General features: G+C 40.6%; 1 protein-coding gene across 5 annotated transcripts in view; it reads right to left on the reverse strand.

Annotated features, from left to right (window-relative positions):
- The window catches only part of LOC128788558 (fatty acyl-CoA reductase 1-like), a 121,369-nt gene that overhangs the window by 40,535 nt on the left and 58,709 nt on the right, over window positions 1-22,125 (reverse strand). For all 5 annotated transcript variants that reach the window (XM_053943684.1, XM_053943688.1, XM_053943689.1 and 2 more), the window contains exon 2: window positions 21,737-21,962. In XM_053943684.1, the coding sequence (XP_053799659.1) occupies window positions 21,737-21,925 (189 nt within the window). In that variant the 5' untranslated portion in view covers window positions 21,926-21,962. The remainder of the gene's footprint in view (window positions 1-21,736; window positions 21,963-22,125) is intronic.

Here is a 22,125-nt window from a genome sequence, read left to right on the forward strand (position 1 = left end):
GCATTTGCTTGCATGTTGCTCAAAAGACCTTGCCAGTTTAGGTATGATTTTACCAGGACAGATTCAATTTCTGAAACATTATTGCTGGATGTTTTGTACTTAAGGATAGCCCTTAGCCCTGCAGTTTAATATCCGTTATTGTAGCTAAGAATGGTTTACAGCATTTAGAGTAATTTATTTTAAAAATGGACATTTTTACTGTAATGCCAAAGGGAAGGAGAATTTAAGTCTCAGACTGCTTAGCACTGCTTCTATAAAACCAAGTGAAATTCTGCCTTGTCTGCTACATTTTTAGCAGCAGAGTATCCTGGACTACTGGTTAACATAAGAGGTTGAGAATTCCCTACTACACTGCAGTCAGCCCTAAAAAAGTTTGCCATAGATATTGACTTCTAAATAATCTCCTCTGAGCTGTGCTGGGTCTGCAGGCCTAACAGACCTAAAATTGCATTTCAATCAATGTAGCAACCAAAGAAGTCCTGAAAAAATACTGCCATATAAGAAAGGGCCACTCCATTGAACTACTTTAAGATGTCATGCTGGTAAAATTGAGATGCTAACTCCCAGCTGGTGGGATTGTTAAACACCCTGAAAATGAAACATCAGCATATCAAATGGCTGACAAGGAGCTCTTAAGAGATTACTCACGACTGAGCAGTAGCCCACAGTCCTGGGTACTTCTTTTGAAGAGGAAAACCTGTTTCATGGGGAGAGACTTTAATCCACACTCTCAGACATTGTTCAGTATTGGTCAGGAAAGTCATTATCTGCACCAATAATTAAACCATGACCTTTAAGGGATAAGTGTGTTTTTATCAACATTAGTGGACTTAAATGAGCTTAAGGGAAGAATTTGTCCAACTGTACATATTGGTGGGTCTTCCATCCTTAATGGTTTCCATCTGAAAGCAGACAGACACAAATGTGTGGATGCAAAGTTTCTCCTAGTGCAGAATTATTTGTTTTCATTCTGAGTTTTGAGTGTCTGGTTTTCTGGACTCTTGTGCTTAATCATAAATACATTAGCCTTTGAAAAAGAAACAGCTTAGAGAATCCCTTCCATAAGAGAGCTATTAAAAAGCTATTTCTTTACCAGGGAGAAATACCGCTGTCAAGCGTACAACAGGCAACCTTCCTTCATCGTTCATTTTTGCACTTGTATTATGGTTATTTTTCCTATTTCTGTTCATCAGCAAATCAGCTTGATAGATTAATTCTTTTTTGAGAGTCGGTCTTAGTCACTGGAGTCTGTTCACCAAGAACCATCTGTTCCCCAAGATCTCCCTCCCACACACCATGGCAGAATTACGCCTACAACCAGTTTCTTCTATTAGGAAAGAAATGACTGTAACAAGCTGGGTGACATGAGTCCCCAGGGAGACAACACACGAACTCGTAACTGTGTTCATTATAATTATAAAGCAATACCCATTGCTCAAGGACTGACTCTGGAAGATAAGTGAACCTGTGAAATCCATTTCCTCCCACTCTCTTGCTAAAATACCAAAAGGTCAAGACCTGTCCAAGAAGTGGGAATGGGGAAAGACTGGATGATGTCATGGCCACCCTTCTTCCCCTTCCACAGCCTGGGCCCCAATTTCATGGAGTGTGTTTAAGTGGGAGTTAGGGGTGATGCTCCTCAAATTCCTTCCTCTGCCTCCAACCTTTTCACAATCATGCAGAAGTCTCCTAATCTTTCTGACTCCAACTCATCCCATCTACCTTACCTAAGTGACTGGGAGAGTTTAATCAGATTAAACTGAACGAGCTAACAGATCTATTATGAAGGGATCACCTCACATCAAATCCATGACATCTGCCAAGCAACAGCAATGAAGTGGAAGCCCCATCCCAAGTGCAGGACACAGACATGCAGAAGCTGGACTGTAGCCTGTGCCAGGCATTCCAAGACCAGGATCGAGTGCACCCCTGGGTAGCTGTCACCTTCGCTTCTGTCACTCAAATTGCCAAATTGCAGTGGAGGAGAGAGTGAGTAAATGGATGCCTTACCTTCCACAGAAAATACTCTCTCCTGGGAAGAACTGAGAAAGGCAATTGCTGTTTTCAGGTTAAAGACAGCACTTCTCTTCCCTCTCACCTATACAACATTTTCCCTTAGTCCCTAAAGTGACCTGCTGAACCAACTCCCTCGAGGTGTGCTGTTGGCCTCAGAGAAAATCTCATCTCTTTTAACAAAACATTAATCTGTTCAGAAGAGAAATGTCATTCCTTGCCACTTCCTCTTTTCAGTGCTGCAGCCCTGAAGTCCTGGCAACTTCCCAGTTCATGGGCTCAGCTGTGCCTTTGGAGCTGGAATCCATCTAGCCTTGCTGGCAGAACAAAAATTAACGAAAAGAAGGGAAAAGGACTGGTGACTTAATTAAATGCAGCTCCTGTCAGAGGATGGGAGCACAAAAGCAGGTGTAGCCAGAGAAATTATCCAGGGGCACAAGAACTATCACACAGGAGCAAAGCAAAGATGTATTTGATTTGAGCCACCATCTGACAAGAGCTATAAAAAATGTTTCAAAGAAAAATGTAATTCAACAAATTACATCCTCCCAGTCAGGTCTTATTGTGGTTTACAGAAGGAAGGGAGTGGTTTAAGTGCTTAATTTACAACATTATCTTTATATATATATTAAAATATGTACTTTTAGCCATACAAATGTTTAGTACAGCCTAAAGCCTCATTTCATTGACTAAACATCATACATAATTAATTTAAAAATCTAGCTATTATTTAGTAAAATACTCTTTCCTTCTTCAGCGCTGAATTACTCTCACTGAACATTGCCTTTCCTGGACACTGGCTTATCTTACTTCGGGTTTATTTATTTTTAGCACAGATGTCTCTCACCACTCTGGTTTCATGTTCTGCTGATTCCTCTGATGCCAGGGATTTGAACATCTATTAGTACCTGAACAATCTGCAGACAAGCACAGAAAGCTGACTGCTTTCCTAGAGAGCACCTGCACTCCAAGGAACTCACTGCTTCCATGGGTGCACACAGAAAGCAAACTGAAAAAGGATGGTCTCAAAGTTCTATCAAGTGACCAGGGAATGACACTGATTAAATGTCCCTCAACCTCCAGATTAGATATTAGGCAGAAGAGAGAGAAGGGTAGCTAAAGGTCTCCAGACATGTATTTTGGATTTCAAATAGTTTTTTTTTTTAATCAAATATTCCATTAATACCTATGACATAATCTTCTTCATCAGTAAGTTCTTTATAAAGAAGAGCCACATAATTTTTCACAGGAAGAAAGAGACACATAGATTTGAAGTCACTTACCCAAGGCCACACAAGTGGAAGGAGACCTTAGCTATTTTAAAGACCTTTAGGAGGCAATATGCTTTCCTTAACCAAATGCTTCTCTCCTGAGAGCTGCCTTTTGAGGGTCAAATTAACACCAAAATTTTGGCACTAACTCAAAGCCTGATCTATGCTTAAAAAAAAAAAAAAAAAAGAGCAGCACATGTTTAGGCTTGGGAATATTATCTCTCTGTAACTGGATAATAAATTTGGTTTAAGAAAGGCAAGATTCATTGGGGTGAATAGTAGAAAATTTGGGTAACAGACTTGAATGCCAGCCCCAGAGAGTACCTACCAGCCCTGGGAAAAGATGAAGTTAACTGGAGATTGCCTCTTGCCGCCAAGCAGGCTGGGAACATCACTCTTTCCAGCTCCAAGCTTACTAAGAAAGGATACAAATAACTGCTTTGCTCTTCATGCCTTTCCTACCCACCATAAATTGCTTCTGATCTGTTCTAATCAGGGGCTAACATTTATCTGGAGTAAACTGCCCAGCCGCAGCAGTCCTGACGTGTCCATGGAGTTAACATGGATAAGAAACACAGAAATTGCCATTTGATGATCAGGGGCTTTCATCTGAACCAAAGGAAAGCAGTAAAACCTGTCCTCAGAGGACACATCTGAGAGGGACTAAGGAGTGAGTGACGTGTGACTAAAGACACTGGTAAATGGAAAAAATTCATGGATAGCGACTAAGGTAGAAAATCAAAATAATCTTCTCTGCAAGGCACAGATGAGCACAGAGGAAGCTGTATCAACTCTTGTTCGACACAGCACAGACCCCAAATCAGTGCTGAAATGGTACATGAACAACACAGACAGAAAGAGTCACAGATCTCAAAAGCACCTATTCCAGAGCTTCTCATAGAGTCCATTTTGTGCAGATGGAGGGGTAACACACAACTGGATGAAGTTAAACATGTAAAACTGCTATAAACAGCAGCAGGGAGCAATGCCTCGGGATTGCTGGTGCTTGTTTTTCCATGTCTGCTTCAGCAGGAGGTTAATTTTTATCACAGACATAAGCAAGGCTTTAGTTTAGCTACATCTTTGGGCCTCTAGCACAAAAAATGTTTAGTCTTACAATAGTTTCTCAGTCATCCCCTGCTCTTATTCCAAATAAATAATCCATCACATTCTCTAAAATCTGGATCCTCCCAGGAAAATTAACATTACATTTAATTTTGACAAATTACATACCAGTGCATTTCTTCTGCAACTGATTCTATCCAGCACAACGGGTAATTTCACAGCATGTATTTTTTGTGTAAAAGTTGGGACTTCTACATGAATTATTTGCTTTCTCCTACTCTTACTAGAGAAATGTTCACCTTTCAATCAAAACCAACGTACAGATCCACAGGAGCACAGAAACATATCCCATGTGCACCTACTTCAGGTTATGCCCTGCTATTTAAAATACACAATGGCACACATGGAGAGTTAATATCACATACAACTGGCTTCTCAGTTAAATGGAAAATTTAACATGAGAGAGTATGGATTTCAGCCCAGTTTCCTAGGAAACATTTCCATCTACTATTGGTGGAGGCTACAGGTTGACTGTCAAGCCCATGATTTCCTTTGTTCCCAGTCCATCAGTTTGATTTCTTTTATCATTTGGTCTTCCCTACTGAAATACATCAATTTCAGGGGGAAAAGTTCCTAAATACATGCAAAATAACCAGTATTTCCCAAACAGCCTCCCTGAAAGAGAGACACAAAGTGATTAAAGAAGAATAAATGAAATGAAGTTACTTGAATTAATTTAAAACGTGATATCCAGATTTGTATATGTTGAGTCTGCACAATGTTGGTAAATATCTGCTAGAGATAATCTACAATTTTACTATTTATCCCTAACAAACAGATGGGCTTCCACACTGCCATTTACAAGAGTATAAACACATTCTGAAAACAAAAATGAAACAAGGAAGAATTTAGGAATATGTGCACTGGTTTTTAACCAAATGTGCCGTTACTTAGGTGAGATTTTATAACCCTTTAAAACACCTGCATTTTCTAAAATTAAAGCATTACAGACAACAAGGACTGCAGAAAATCTGTCCTGAATGATACTTCTCTTTGAAAACAAGAGACAAAACACACTGGAGTATGTACAGGAGAGAAAACAGGTTCCAGCCCCAGAGACAGGCACTGACCTGGCACAATGCCTTAGTCTGGAACCTTCCTGGCTTTATTTCTCACCAAAAAAAGTGATTGCTCCAAAGAAAGAGAAAACAGCTGGGTATTTTCAAGCATGCAGAAATTAATGAAATTATGCAGACTCAAAGATATATCACTGCTTCTGTTGTCACTTACATTTCTGCTCGCTCTTTGTGTCTTGGCAGGGAAAAATATGGACAACTGTGGTGGTTCCCTTCTTCTTCCCTGGTGGAAGGAGATTGGATCCTTCCCTTCTTCCCAGGACATTCACATGAGCTCAGACTGCAGTATTTTTGCAGCTCCTCTACCTGTTCCAAACCCACTGTAGTGGGAGGCGGCTGGCATAGCTCTTTTTAAGGATACTATTAATAACATCCTTCAGACACCAGAGAGAATTCCTAGGAGCTATTCCATTTATGCCTATGGAATGCCCAATCTCCTTCCTCAGCTGTTTCAGTCAAAAAAAATGGGCATACAAGCAGGTACTGCTCTTGTGGAGGTTTTTTGTTTAACAGACAACATTTCCAGTGTCTCTCCATCGTACTTTAAGGACTCCTTCAGCTCATGAAGCCAGTAATGATTAAGGCAATCAGGAGCAGAGATTAAAGACTGTGCTTTATGTTAATAAATGGGTGATGACCCAGGCCTAATAACTTCAAAACTGGAGCAAGACCTGCCCTGCTTGTGTAGAAAGTACAAACACCAATGCTGCTACAAGTTGAACCTGCCCTTATGAAATGGCTTCCTTGATTCCCACAGAGCAACACTTACTCCATGAATTTTCCCTTTAGATGTCCATAATTTAGGATTACATGGATAAAGGTGAAACTTTTCCAATCATGTCATTGAAACAGGAATGCCAGAACACCGTAAGGGCTCACCTTTGCCTCCTGAGCTAAACTACCTGAAGATATTACACCATTATGAAAAAACTGTGGGTAGCACAAGAGCAGTATAATTTTTTGGTACTAATCAACACTGAAATTGTCGGAGAAATAAAAAGCTGTCATTTCACTTAAAGCCTGCGGCAAATTTTGCCTAGTTGATAGTGAACATCACAAAGGTTAATTAACTGTATGCATTTCCGTTCTTAGCACGACACACCTTCTATCCAAGGATGTGAATATATTTGCAGTGTACCTCAGGACATGGAGTATGTCCATCAACGTATTCCACTGTTTATTTATGGTTAATATTTTACAGCAATAAACATTATATATGTTCCTATTTGATTAGGTAACAATCTGAGGCCAATACCTTCCCTTTTGAGGCTCCCCGTAAAATGATAACCTTTGAAACACATCAGCTGCCTGATGTAAAAACTGAGAATTGTCTCCATCAAACAACTCAATAACTGATCCATATCTTTATGACTACAACTTCTCATTATGGAGATACAGATACCACCTAAACCACTTCAGTAAGACACAAGCAGATGTGGGGTTAGCTCAGCATATCAACACACTGATATGAAGAAGTTCTGTTGGGAAGTCTTCCCAGCTGGACAAGTCCCAAACCACAGACTATTTTGCTGGTTGGTATCCAAGGGTTCTGTGGCTAATATTCCTGCAGTGTACTTCAGCTATGAACTGGAAGAGAAGCACACAGAAAACACAAGAAAAGAAGAATAAATAGTTAATCCTATCTGGGGAAAGGGCAGGCACTCAGGAACAAGAGGCTTGTATTATGCTGAGAGGCAGCAAAGATATACAGAGGGGTATGGAATAAAGAACTTTGCTTCCTAAAGGGAGATGACCTTTAAGATCACCTGGTTTAGTGAAAGGCATCTCAGCATGGCAGAGGGCTGGAATGAGATGAGCTTGAAGGTCCCTTCGAACCCAAACCATCCCGTGATGCGAAGATGGGACTGAGCAGATCATGGTCCAAGGATCTGCAGATCATTTAACAGATATGAGCAGCAGAGCTGCACACTGGATTTGGGGCAGAGCTGACTTGGAAAAGATGCAGCTAGAATTGCCTCAGATTGAGTGATGTTCTGATGAAAACCTTCCCTGGAGATTTCTGGGGTTAGTGGAAGGTGGGGAAATGGGTTGCTAGGCCCCAAGGCAGCAAATCTTGTCTGTCAGAAAGAAATGGAAGAAGTGATAGAGAAGGGCAGACAGAATGATCATCCAAGCTTCAAAAGGAAGGGCTGAAGGGGAGAATTTTGGAAGGATGACAAAATGATTCACTGCTTCCATGCCCTATGGAAGCTCAAGGTCTCCATGCTGCTAAGAATGGTTACTGTCCTCTCACTCAATGCACTGGGCACATAAAAAATCTGACAGGGAAGAATCTAATTACCATTCCCTAAAGGCTCAGAGACTCTCCATTGATAAAACTCCATCAAAATCATACAGGCACAACATTAACAATTCTGAATTGCAGCAAACTTGATTTATTCTGCATTCCTTTCCTGTTCAGGCTGCAGTGCAGAATCCTGATGCCCTTTGGACATCCCAGCCCATTGCCTTTGATCAGTTTATATTTCTGCCCACCATGAAACAGAAACAAGCAAAATCAGTACTCAGGATTTGTGGAGACAATAATTTTTTAAAGGATCAGGCTTAATGGGTTAAAAATATTACAATGAGACTCATATCTACGTGCCACAATGGATTTTTAGCACATATAAGCCTTCACATACAAGAATTTCCCCCCCTCTGAAATTCCATGCCTTGATCTCTTGTGCATCCTTTCTTAGTGTAAATCCTTTAAATAGATTAGATTTAAAGAACTACTTATTTGATGCTAGGAAGAGATGCTAAAGCAATATTTTGGCAGGTGTTTATGAAGTGATTAAAATCTCCTATTTATTCCACACAGATATAAAAATAGATGGCCATTTATTTTGCTAAGTGATATGAAATGGTAAGGACTAGAACTTTAAATTGGTGGAAAGACAGAAATCAGAACCTGATGGTCCTTTCTTCATCAGACAAAGCAAGAGCCCCATGCAGAGAAAATCCCATCCTTGAGGAACCTGTATGGTGACAACATGAAGGACATGGATGAATCAAAAAGGATGGAGAAGAAGAAGAGTCTTATCTCTCGGTCCTTTGAGCAAGCCTGTATTTCCCCTGCTTATCTTTCTGGATCACTCCCAGTGATGTTATACCTCCCACTCCAAATTCTTATCTACTATACAGCTTTCCTCTGCAGGCTATTTGTATGTTTCACCACACTTATTATGACATTAATAGTTTAATGGACATTTATTTCTTCTTCTCTGCCCTTTCTGTAAAATAAACCAAACAAAACTCCGAACAAATGAACACATACCCCTTAAAACAAACCAACCAAACAAAACGCCTTGAGCAAACCAACCAAACAAAAAACCCCAAACCTATGTCAGCTTTTCTAGTACCTTAACACCAATAAAATAGCAAACCCTATTTTCACAGGGGAAACCCTTGGGTGTCTCAGAGAAGGCACGTCCTGGGTTTAGGCCTTACCTCTCAAAAAGATGCATCACTTTCCCGACATCACATGTGGAGAGAATGTGACATGGGAAGTAGTCAAGTGACAATGACATTTTACAAGAAGAAGTTACAAGCCTCACCTCCATGTTCTTAGAAACTTGGGTAACTTGGATAGTGTACCTGGAAAGCTGAGCTGCACCTTGGGCATGAAGTTTGGCAGAGAAACCAGCTGCCAAGAGCATATTTGAACAAGTAGTCACATGAATGGGCTCTCAAACACATCTCTGGCAGCACAACATGGAATTCTCTGGCTGTGTTAGAACTTCTACCCACAGCAGGGGAATAGATTTCACAGCTTAGTATTCTAGCTAGGGAAGATGAACCCTGCTCTTACAGGTCTTTGGATTAAAAGAAATCAGGACTCATGAGACACAAGCTCCTTGCTTGCTTTCTGCTGATACAGGTCAAATAAACCTTGCTCCAGGAAAATGCCTAAGTAGGTATTTTATTTAAACACATTTGTTGAAATGGGAACTCACTGCAGATTTTGTATGTGCTTCTGACACGCTGCATCTGTAAGCTGCACATCTGGTTTATCCCACATTAAAAGAGGGAAAACAATTTTCATTTTTTTTTGACAGAAGGGGTAACTGATTAATCTAGATATTTAAACAGTTGTCCTGAAGGAAGAATATGAGATTTTCATGTATTTCATATCTTCTCAAGTCCTTCTTCAGCTTTCTCATGGGCCTCCTTTAGGCACAGGAAGGGCTATGTCCTTCCTAACCTGCTCCCTGGGTGGTTGAAATCCCCCATGAGGACCAGGGACTGTGAACATGAATATTAAATGCTGCAAATTGCACTGCCTCTGTTTTAATCCCTTTGCTGTCAGCCACTCACTTGTTTCACTATCATCAAGTGCTGTAATTCCTGTGACTTAAAACACCCCACCAGGACATGCTGAAGCAGCTGGAAGAACTTATCTCACTAAGGTTTGTTCAGGGAGTGACCTCTGGAACACAAAACTTCCTTGTAATGAACACTGCCCAGCAGAGGCAGAACAGTAAAAGCCAAAGGACATATAAAAAGACTAGGAAACCTACCAGCACTCAGGAGCTCAGAAATCCAGATCCTGTTTCCCTTCTCTAGCTTCCTAAGTTAGATATCACTTCACAGCACTGCCAGTTACCAGCAGAGCCTGTGGCATAAAGAATGCACTACAACCTGGGAGATTTTTTCCTTTTTTATGGTACTAAACAGGATAAGTTCCCAGACAAACCCGTAGGGAATTCTGCTTGTAAGTGACCTCCAGGCAAAGCATGAACCATTAAACCCTTGCAGTCTGAATATCCAGCCACGTCTCTTTTCCCCACCTTGACTGTACCATCCTTATCTGCGTGTTGGCAATCTGATGGAGACAATGCTGAAAGCTTTGCCATTGACAAGGTAAATGATGCCCATGGCTTTCCCTTCATCCACAGATTCAGTCATTTTATGCCAGGACCCGACTGGTCCAGCTAAGTGTACCAAGGGTAAATCATAAAATCATGGAAGAGTTTAGGTCGGAAGCGACTTTAAAAATCAGGGATCCAGGGGCAGCCATAGCTTCTCTGGACTACCTGTGCCAGGACCTCACCACCCTAAAAAGGAAGAATTTCTTTCCAATATCCAATCTAAATCTATTCTGTTTCAGTTTGAAACCATTCCCCCTTGTCCTGTCACTCCAGGCCCTTCTCAATAGAGTCTCTCCATCTTTTTTGCAGGCTCCCTTCAGGTACTGGAAGGCTGCAATTAGGTCACCTCTTTTCCAAATCCATGCTGACCTTCAAGTCACATCCTTTTCCTTCACATACCCAGAAATGCGTCAAGAAAATTCACACCATTATTTCCTTTTTCAGGGACAGGAGTGAAACTGCCTGGTCTGCAGCTGCCTGAATTGTCCCTCTTGCCCCTTCTGACAAAAGGTGAAGCAGTTGCCCTTTTTTTCAGCCATTAGAGTTCTCTAGAATGTAGAAATCCTGAAGGCTTCTGAAATAAATGGAATACATAGTTCTTCATGCTCTCTTTACCCCCCGGCAAAGAAATTTGAACAAGCAGTCACATGAATGAGCTCTCAAACACATCTCTGGCAGCACAACGTGGAATTCTCTGGCTGTGTTAGAACTTCTACCCACAGCAGGGGAATAGATTTCACAGCTTAGTATTCTAGCTAGGGAAGATGAACCCTGCTCTTACAGGTCTTTGGATTAAAAGAAATCAGGACTCATGAGACACAAGCTCCTTGCTTGCTTTCTGCTGATACAGGTCAAATTAAATAAAACTGCAAAATGTACCCACACACAGAGTTCTAGTCAAGTCAGCTTCCTGGAGACCAAAGCAAGGGCAGCAGCTTGGGAACTGCCCACATTCAATGGGGAGTCAACCATCAGGGAGACAGCGTGCCTCTAGGCATGGATCCAGCACAGTAAGGAGCACATCAGCTTTCTGAACAGGTTACTGCCTTTCTGCAAGCAACCTCCCCAGGCAGAAATCCAGCCATTAAAATGTTTTTCCCTCCTCCACCATTGAGAATTTTGTCATGCTCTGTATGGAAATGTCCTTTTCAGTGCTGAAATTATCTGTGGGTGGATACTTCAGGCAGTTAATTCCTTGGGTGTGGGCACACATACAATGCTAGCACAGTTGCATTCACCTGGTTTTCTGACACGTGAGCTTATCACTTGAAGAATTAGATAAGCCCTTTTCTTACCCTCCTGCATCCCTATTGTTGTGTTCTCACAGCCTGCTTTATACCTAAACATCTTGAATAATGAGCGAGGTACTTCTAAAAAAGGTTTAAAGAGGTCAGACTGAGAGCTGTTACAGAAAATATCATGAAACTTTCGATTGGAGGTGTAATTACCCTTACTTACAGTGTGTGTGTGTCTTAGCAGATTTTGATACATCTTTAATAAATAAAACATCAATATACACTTCAGGCAAGTACAGAGCTCTCTGGACACCCTAATTTTTCAAGATGCATTCACTAAAAAAAAGAGAACCTAAATAACTTATTCTTGCTTCATCCAAAGGGGAAATTTTCCATGTCGTGGAAAAAACTGGCAACTGACTAGAAATTTTTGCTGTAATTTAGAGCTCTAGCTCTGCAGTTATAAAAATAAAAAACTGAAGTATTTAAAAAAGTAAACTGTTACTTTGGAAGAGTATTTTGAGGTTTGGGGATTTCTTTCCCCTCTTTTTAGGGCCCTGGGGTTGGAGGTCTACCAAAGTCAAGGTAATTCAAGAAAAAAGTCCATTTTGCTTGTCCTTATCCATATTTTCTTTGTCAAAAATACATGTGCGAGGCATTTTTTTCCCCTCCCAACTAGGAAGATACTGACTGTTCATTGTAAACATTTTATTATACAGCTGAAGTACTCATAGTATTATACACAACTGTAATCTCAGTAATGCCCAGGTTGAAGCCAGATCCAGGCTCCTGTTTTGCTGAGCTCAGCAGCAGATTGAAGGCTTGAAAATACACTTTAGTGTTTTGCAGATACAAAATCAAAATAAGAGACCTTTGTTCCTAAACTAAGCTATGAAATCCCACTTTTAGGATGAGATGACAACACAAGGAGACAACTATCAGAATAGACAAGACAGATGAGAAGAAGACACAAAATAATGGAGATCAAAAGTACACACACACTTGGTTATCAAAGGTTTGTTTGGTTTTTAAACAAGCCACAAGTCAGTGCTTGTTTTTGTTATTCATATTTGCTATTTCTACTGCAGCAGTGCCCATAAGTCCCATCCAGACATCCCACACTCAGTCCCCTGCTTTTAAATCTTGATGCAGTCAGACACTGACTATCCCAAAGCTTCATGTATGGAGGAGATCACTCTAAGCTTTCTCTCTCAATTAAATCATATAAATAATAAGCCACACACTTGGCTAAACTCACCCAATTCAGACTGTAATAACACGAGGCAAGTTTCTGTTAACTCTTCAGTGGCATCCACTTTAACACAATCTCCTTGAATTTAGGATAAAACAGACCCAAACAGCAGCACAAGACTGATGCACCACCGAAGACACACTGACCTTCTTCAATGTAAACAAGTGAAAACTTTTAGTAACTGAGGGTCAAAAACCAGTCTAGTGATAATTTTCAACAGAGTGAATAAAGCATGCCTTGATTTAAAAACTATTTAGCTAGACTAGCAACCCTTTCCCTTCGCCAACTCCAAATCAAACACAAATCAGGCCAGAACAGCAGGCTCTGGACAACCACCTCCACAGTCCAGAGTGCGGCAGTGAATCATCCCTGTTCCCAGAATTAATAGGGTTTCCCTTTGCAGAGTCAGACCAGCTCATTCTGGGAGTCTGGCTGCAGTCAGTTTGTGCTGTTCACAGTGACAGCATCGTTCACATTTAACTACGAATGGAAGAGCTGTTTCATTTCAAGAAGCAAAATTAATTTACAACACTAATAATACTCTCACTCCCAGCTCCCTTAAAAGAAAACAAAAAGCCTAATACAAGCCCCCAGAAAATTACTAAAGCCCAGTTTTCAGGCTTGGGTTCCTTGGCACAATTTAGACATTTTGATTTATGTATGCAATGATGCAAGACAGAACCTCACAGTTTTTTAAAGCAATCTCCCTATATATTTGGCAGTCCTTATGGCTCTGGTAAATATAATAAAAATAGCAGGTTGGATTTGCCAGAGTAAACTGCAGTCAAAGGTGACCTCCAGACAACTTTTAAGCTGTGTGATCCTCTGGAGGACGGATTTTAGGATCAATTGTGGGACACCCAGAAGATCAAAAACTCTGGATTGTGAATATCAAGATGCACCCCTGTGTCACAAGCGCGAGCTCTCTGAGAGGCCCAAAGGATCAGAGTACTCCCCCCACTTCTCCCCAGTATTTCAACAACTTTGTTTATCTGTGTACTAGCCACGGATCAGGTTTTGAAAGGGAAGTAAAAACAGAAGTTTAAAGATTCTGCCCCACTATCTTTAGGATTTCTCCTTAAACTGCTGTGTTTTGTTGACAACAAAATTTATTTCTTTGCAGAGTGTCTCACTCAACCCACTACATAGGATCTTCTGACAAAATTGGTCTTAGGCTTCATTATTCAGTCACAGTCTGCTGCCACAGAAGCAAAAATACTGGTAAAGAAGGCCAGAGTTCAATTTAGAAAAACAGAAAAGCTTTCTTTAAGGAAAAAAATGGAAGAAACGGCTGAGGATAGAATGGAATAAAATCAGACACGAAGGATAAAATTTAAGTTAATCTGAGTTAACTTTACATTGTGTTGAATGACCAAATAGCCAGTTCTGCTCTTCGGGTGCTGACTGATGGCTCCATTGCCAACCCACTGCAGAAGAAGATGAGCCTGTGCTCTTAGCTATGATTTGCAGGTCCTCAGAGGGTGTCTGAGGTCAGCTGTCCTCATTCAGCCCCAATTCCAAGCAGAGAACCCACGCCCACAGATGAGCTGTGGTACACGAGCACCTCCGCTGGTGTCCACAGCGGTTCTGAAGTGCAACAGTCCAAAAAGGAATTCTGCCAACTCGTACACATCAAGAGCCAAGTCCCAGGCTCCAGCAAAATGACAAACATTGTTTAAAAACATGTTTGCTGAAGGCCTTGTTGGTGAACGGGTCACTTGGCAAAACTGTGAACACAAGGCATGCTGTGCAGCTGCCTAAAAGCTCAGCTCTCCTGTGTGTCTGAGCAAAACCAGGATCCAGGAGAAATCGGCAGCTTACAAAGGATGCCCAACAGGACCTCTCTAATGATGTTGCTCCGTGGCCTTGCTGCCAGCAAAAGCTGCTGGGAAATGGCTCTGATTTCTGCTACTGATGTAAAACTCTCAAGCCTGCATAGGAGAGCTTTTCTCTTCAACGCTCTTTGCTCTTTTCCCTTCCTCTTTGAAAATGCCATGCTGAACTCCTCCATCCCTCTTAGCACACTCCCCCACTTCCTTGACTTTTTCCTTTAGGATATGTAGACAGCAATGGTGGTGATGCTAAAAGTTTTCTCCTGGCAAGGAGACCTGGAAAGGTGAAACTTTCCAGATGGAGAGATCTCTGATTGGCATAAAAGTAAATTTTGTGCATTAGAGGATCTAAAGCTTCCCTTTAGTCATATGAAAAAAAAAATCTAACGTTAGGATACTATTTCCATCTCCAACTTGATACACAAGGCTGAGTTCAGATGCAGTCAAATGGGAAAAGAGGTAGATGAAAGCAGTGCCAATAAAGGTGGATGGTCAGCACTACCAATAAAACAATTACTTCTTGGATTTAGTAGCTTGCAAACCCAGAAACTGTCTAGCTTGCTTATGCTCCAAGGCTGGACTCAGACAGTATTGGTTTCCCAGATTTAGAAGAGTGATGAACTGCGTTTTCATCTTGGTACCAAACACTTTTCCCTGTGTTTAAGTTGCTATCATCTGAAGTTGAAATACTGGCAGGGAAATCAAACTCATACATGTAATTATCCAGAACAAAAAGAAAATCACTAAAATGCCAAAGAATTAAAAGGACAGCTTTTAAACTACTTATTTGGGCCCATCACCTCTTTGAAATCTACCTTTCAGGAGATATTCAACCAAAGCTAAATGAAGGTACCAAGATAAATTCCACTGATTCCAGGAACTGGGCCTTGGCTGCAAACCAGAAAGTACACAGGCAGAAATGCAAATTCAAGCAATGTTATAAAGATCCTTTAAAGCTGTGACTCAAGTGCAATCTTAGTTTGCTAACTTCCTTATGAGATTCCCTCTTTCTTCTGTATGACACCCTTGCACATTGAAGAAAAAATATTGTGAAGTTACAGGCTGTAAGTGTCTCAAAATATCACTGCTTATGGAGCACTACAAATGCATTTCATTTTACAGATGGCAGCAAATGCAGCTTAACCACAACCTCTACACTGTTACTGGCAAGAGAAAATCTTATTGTTGATTTTTTTTAAAGTGCATCATTCTCAAGGTACTGCCTGCTCATTTGCTTCAAGGGCTGAACTTTTATTTTGTCATTTATCAGCTGGCAGAATTTTCACTAACACACAAATCCCTTGGGATACCCACCACTAAATAAAACAAAAATGGTTAGCTTGAAAGACAGTGCCCTTATGCATATGTGTGCATTTGTGTCTATATAAATGTGTATGTGTTAACTGGGCTGCAGAGCACAATTTTGTGCTAGCTGCATAAAAAGCTTGTCCATAACATTCCTTGGACAAAATGAGGTGTCTGACCATAAGAGTTCTCAGACAGCAGCATACCATTAACCACAGTATCTTTACAGATTTAGCAGAATAACTGGAATTAATATTTAAACCTGTGCATCTCTCTTGTAAAATCAAAATCTTACGTGAAACTGAGAAAATTCTCCTTTGTTTTCAGCTTTTTTTAGACTTTACTGCATGAGCAGCATATGCATTAGCATACAATTGGCTATAGGGATTTTTCTGGAATGTTTCTATTTGTGGCTCTGTATTCTCCCGTGGAGGTGTTGCTGTTTAGATCACCATCTACTTGACATAATGAAGTGATTTTAAGAGGAAAAAAAGCCCAGACAAACAAAAAAAAACCTTCTGAAATCAGATTGATTTATCGTGATTCCAGACCAGGCCACAAAAAAGTTGCATGAAACCAAGAATTAAAGATAAAAGTGAGGGGCAGCTTTCACAGATTGCTCTGCAGGTGGTGGGTATGTGTGTAGAATGACTTGAAGACAGAAACCATTAACCCCCCTTACTGTTGCAGCTGAGCAAGTAGGCACAGAGAAAGCTGAGCTGCACAAAAAGATCTTGCTTTACCCTTCATATGAGATACACTTTCTGTACACACATCTTGCAAGGATCAAGACTCTGCTGAGCTGGCAGCTGCTGCCAGGCAGGTGACCCCTGGTAGATGTTGGACTACCCTGATTCATGCTGGGTTTCTCTTTCCAGGGGAAGATGAGGAAACTGATGTGTCAGATTTTGACACCAAAACATTTTTTCTTCACAGAATGATGAACACACTTGAAATGAACTGAGAAGCATCTTTGCTTTCAATGACTTACTAATTTCAGAGTAATCCACCTCATTTCTACAGTTTCATATCCTACTGTGCTCGTTTTATCTTCTGTCATTTAAACATTCTTAATTTCTTTGTGATTTACTGTGTACCTTTGTACAACTGGAGGAAACTGAAAACTGCACTCCATTTTAAAAGAACTGATTTACTACTGTGAATACCCGCAGGAGCAGAAGGACTGAAGACAGTTTGCAAAGATGGAGCATTACACTGTGACCTCTCCTTGACAGCAATAAAACTGAGGTTTGAATTCTGTACCATCTGGCAGAGCTTGTGACCTGGAGACAAATGGCATCCCCAAGGTTTGCCTGGGTTTCAGCAGCATTGCTTCTTTTAATAAAAGACAATGTACGACACCATTAGGTCATAATCCTTCCTAGAGCTTCCAATACTTCAAGTTCTGCTTTCAAGGGGCCAGATCAGCATGAACCATGCTGATAATACCACAGAACTGCATCTCTAAGTGATCAGAGACTGATGTTTCAGGAAGAGAGTCATGCAGGAGTACAAGGAGAAGCCATGTAATAGAAGAGACACAGCTTCTTGCAGTCAGAGATGCCTTTGGGAAGGGTCTAGAGCACAAGTCTTAGGAGTGGCTTAGAGAGCTGGGGTTGTTTAGCCTGGAAAAAAGAAGGCTCAGGGGGTACCTCATGGCTCTCTACAACTACCTGAAAGGAGGTTTTAAAAAAGTCTCTTCTCCCAGGTAACAAGTGATAGAATGGAAAGGCAACGGTCTCGAGCTGTGTCAGGGAAGGGTTACATAGGATATCAGGAAATTTTTTTTCACCAAATGGTTATCAAGCATTGAAGGAGGCTGGGTGTGGTTGAGTCAGCACTCCTGGAGATATCTGTAAGATGTGAAGATCTGATGCTTTAAGGACATGGTTTAGTGGTGGACTTAGCAGTTCTGGATTAACAGCTGGATTGATCATCAGCGTTTTTGCCAAGATAACTGATTCTATGACTCTATTATTCTATAACTCATTTGTTCTTCAAACACTCAAAGATAAAAATATATTATTTCAGTCTTGGCCTTGAACACTTCAAGGGATGGGGCACGTACAGAATCAGATAATCAGTTAGGCTGGAAAAGATCTCTGAGATCATCAAGTCCAACATACGACCTAACACCACCATGTTCCATGAACCTAAAAACTTCATTAGCCCTGATCCAAGTACAAGCCCCTCTACAGGGGCCACAGCAGATTTCAGGGATGCTGTTCCAGATGGAGTGACACCGCACCAGTTTGGCATGGAGAGCCTTTATTGCTTATGGTGATGAGTGAGTGGGCAAAGTCACACGAGGTAGGGAAAGATAAATCTGGAATGATTTGTTGCAATTTACAGGACCTTACTGGATGTTTACTGATAAACACAGCACACTTCACGAGGAAATACTGAAGAGATAAGTGTCTGATAGCATTGTCCATCCCACTGTGCAGCTCCAGACAAAGCTTTGCAGGGAAGAGAAGGTCTATCTGTAGCATGCACTTTAACTAGAAGGGTTAACTGTGATTGGATGACAGGAAAAAGCAGCAGCATTTTACAGTCACACCCAATTCCCATTTTCAGCAGCCTCATTCACAGCCTCCCCATTTTCTCTCTGAATTATCAGAGACATTAATAAGAGATTTTTCCACTCCCCACTTTGTCTGATCTTTCTAATTAGGAACACTGAACAAATATATCTGAGAAACAGCCTGGCAGCAGCAAGTGGCCTTGGTTCACTGCATGCAGGGCATGGAAAATGTTCTGCTCTCCCAGGGACAACAGGAAAGCTACAGTGACTCAGCATTAGCCCAGTAACTGCTCTCCAGGGAATCCAAGACAACCCTTCCAAGCATTCCTGCCTATTTCTGTGCACAGAGGGATCAGACAGCAAAAAATGCCCCTTGAAGCAATTCCCTACCTCTGATAAAGACACATCTTCCATCAACTAATGATTATACAGCCCTGTCAGGCTTTGCCTCACGATCCACATCTCTGGCTACATCCAGGCAGCAGCCCATAGCAAAATCAGGTTTTTTTGTGGAACAGCTGTGCTCTATGCAAGGCAGACATGGCATTTCATTAAGCACAGGGTAATAGCTTGATTCCCTTAGGGACTTGCTGCTGGAAAATAGAACATCTCCTTTCATAAATAGGCAAGGTCACCATGCTTGTTTTGGATTTGATGCTGAGATAATTGAGTATCTGTTCATTATACACTGAATATTAATGTCCTAATGCACCTGCATGTAAAACTAATTTTACTAAGGAAAGCAGCCTTATATTAAATTTCAATGCCTATTCAGCTACAGAATGCAGTCAAAGAATTCTGATTTATGCCCAGACTATTTTCTGTATTTTACTTTCCATCTTGGGTTCAGAAGTTGAAAAATTCCAAGTAACCAACTGTTGAAAAGCACAAACTAAGTTATTTTGCCAATCACACTGTATCACCCTTTTCTAACCCACAACTGCTCTTCTATTTAACAGGAGTCATCTTCCAGCAGATTCACATGTACACACCGTGAAAAAGACAGGGCACAAATGTGACACCTCAGTGTTCAAAGCCCTGTAGATATAATGATAAAAGCCACACAAATTTCACAGAGATATATGAAAAGGGATTAAAATTCCTGGCAAGTTCTTTCAAAATATTTCTAAGTACTACCAAAAATCAGGAGTCAGAGGACCTTACCTGAAGAACCTAAACATTATGCAACTAATTTTAACCAATCTGTTTCACTTTGATTTTACTTCATCCCAAATACTCATTTTATCTCTTTGCTTAGAATATTTAGAAGCTGGCAACCTGTATTTCTCTGCTCCTTTGGTTCCTGGAATACTTCCTTTCTGGATGTGCAAACAAGAAAGTCCAGAAGACAATACTAGGTCAAAGCTAAACGCAAAGGAAGAAGGAGTTACTTGCAAAGTGAATGTGTCATGCATGGGTCAGTAGAGAAGATTAGACAGGGTAGGATATGAAAGAAGAAATAAAGTATGTTCTCCTAAACCTACAAATACTATTCTGCATTAAATCAGTAGTTTGTGGGGAAAAGGAATAATTATTCACTAGAGTTTAGAAATTATAAAGGTACACGTAAATAGCACACATAAATAAGAGAAAGGATTTTATTCTGAAGCTCCCTGTGCTTACTCCAATATATCTCATCAGAGATCATCATGAGAAATTTCAACTGCAAATCTTGCCTGAAGATTTGGAACAAAGTTTTGCTGCATTTTTATTTGTTATACACCTCAGGGATTTCCTAAACAGTAAATGAAAGGGCAGTCTCTAGATTGTGATCAACTAGAAAAGATCTACAAAAAAATTAAGAATAATGTTTCCTGCCCTCCTCATCTGTCATTAAATTAATATCTAGTGGAATTAACAGTTTCATTTTTAGAAAAAAAAAACTCCAAGGGTATCAACATTTGTACATGGCAAACACCTTTGAGGAGTAGGGTTTATGCCTTAGGCAAGGATTTTTGAGTAATTTAAAAATGATCGGCATCAGAAAGTCACCTTTTTCCTTGAGAGGACCTGGATGACTTGTGAAAGTTTTTTTTTCTTCCCAAGGCTGCAGCAGCCTAACTCAGAGCTCTGCCTTCTCCTTTTGTTCATTTGAAACACAGTGGAGCAGGCTGCCAAAAGTTCAAGGAGAGGTTATCAGGTCCTGTTTGCTGTTGGCAAGTCTAAAACTGCTGACACATGCTAGGAAGAAAAATGGGTACATCTAATACAGCTGCAACAATAAAACAGCTACTAGGGAACCCCACCTAGAGCTAATAATACCTCCAAGCTGTGCTGCCCAACTGAAGAGATAAGCCAGCAGCATTTACACATAAAATACAAACAAACCTTACAGAAGTCTTGCAAAAATCAACTAATGTGACTGTTTCCTTTTATATTATTCACAATTTTTCCTGAATATGAAAACAATCTACCCTCTGTTAAAAACACACCAAAACCAAACGAGCTCTGTTCTTGGACATACGTTAAGATTTTCCTAGCTTAATGCCTCTAAACATTAAAAGGAAAAAAGCATCTTTTCTGCCAGACCTACTTGTGTCCAAGTCACCTATTTTACCTGTAACTTCTGCAGAAGGAGAAGGAATCTTCCAGTCAAGTCTTGTTCAAACTTTTAGACCAATACTCCATAAAGATATGTTGACATTTCTCAGGTTAATTGCAAGTAATTCCTTGCCTGCTAGGGCCAGATCTGTCCCTTCCTCTCATTTCACATTGGCTATATACAAATTCAGACTAGTATTAGGCATGAGCTTGAACTCTGGCATTTGTCATAGCTGGAGGAGTCTGAGCAAGTTCACAACCTCACCACTGGCTTAAGATCCAGAGGATATTGAGAATCTTGAGAGCCTCAGGCCAAGTCAGTGTCTCCTTACAAATGTTTACATTAAATACAGCAAATGGCTTTGACATCCTTCTTGCCACTAGAGATTTTTTCACTGGGATGGCAAACTAAACAGGATCAAGACACATGGGTGGAGGTCATGCAAAAAGGGAATTAAAAAGATGACATTGTTACAGTGTAAAATGCTGTGGCACCCATCAAAATCAGACATATACAGGTTTAGGTACAATGCTTTTGGCTGTTTGTCTTAGACACAGCAAAAATACACAGCTGTTACAGCAGAAGTCAGCCTTTTGCTCCTCATTAACTGAGTAAAACAGAAGCCCTTTGCTTCACCCAGCTAAATGGATTTCAGATTAGATTCCAGAATAAACCATATGAACTTACCTTACATTTCAACATGTTGGCCACTCTTTCTTGCATTGACTGTCCAGCCTTTGGCCTGACAAGAATATAAACTGCTTTCACTTCAGGGCTGGAGCGCAGAAGTTTTTCCACCAGTACTTTGCCCATGAAACCTGTAGCTCCTGTGATAAGTACAGTCTTTCCATTGTAATAAGCTGAGACTGAAGACATGGTGCTTTCTTGTTCTGTCCCTTCCTGCAGCAGGTACCTGAGAAAATGCAGAAATAAAGCTTTAAAGGCTTTTGGGATAACCTTTTAAGTCACCTATGTCAATTCAAATTAGTTCAGTCAATGGCAATTTTTAAAATGTTTTTATTGCGAAAATAAACCACAAAAATCTGAGAAGCTTAAAAAAATCAAGCTCAGCCTTA

Source organism: Vidua chalybeata, chromosome 5 (genome assembly GCF_026979565.1).
Source record: "Vidua chalybeata isolate OUT-0048 chromosome 5, bVidCha1 merged haplotype, whole genome shotgun sequence".
Classification (NCBI taxonomy): Eukaryota; Metazoa; Chordata; class Aves; order Passeriformes; family Viduidae; genus Vidua; species Vidua chalybeata.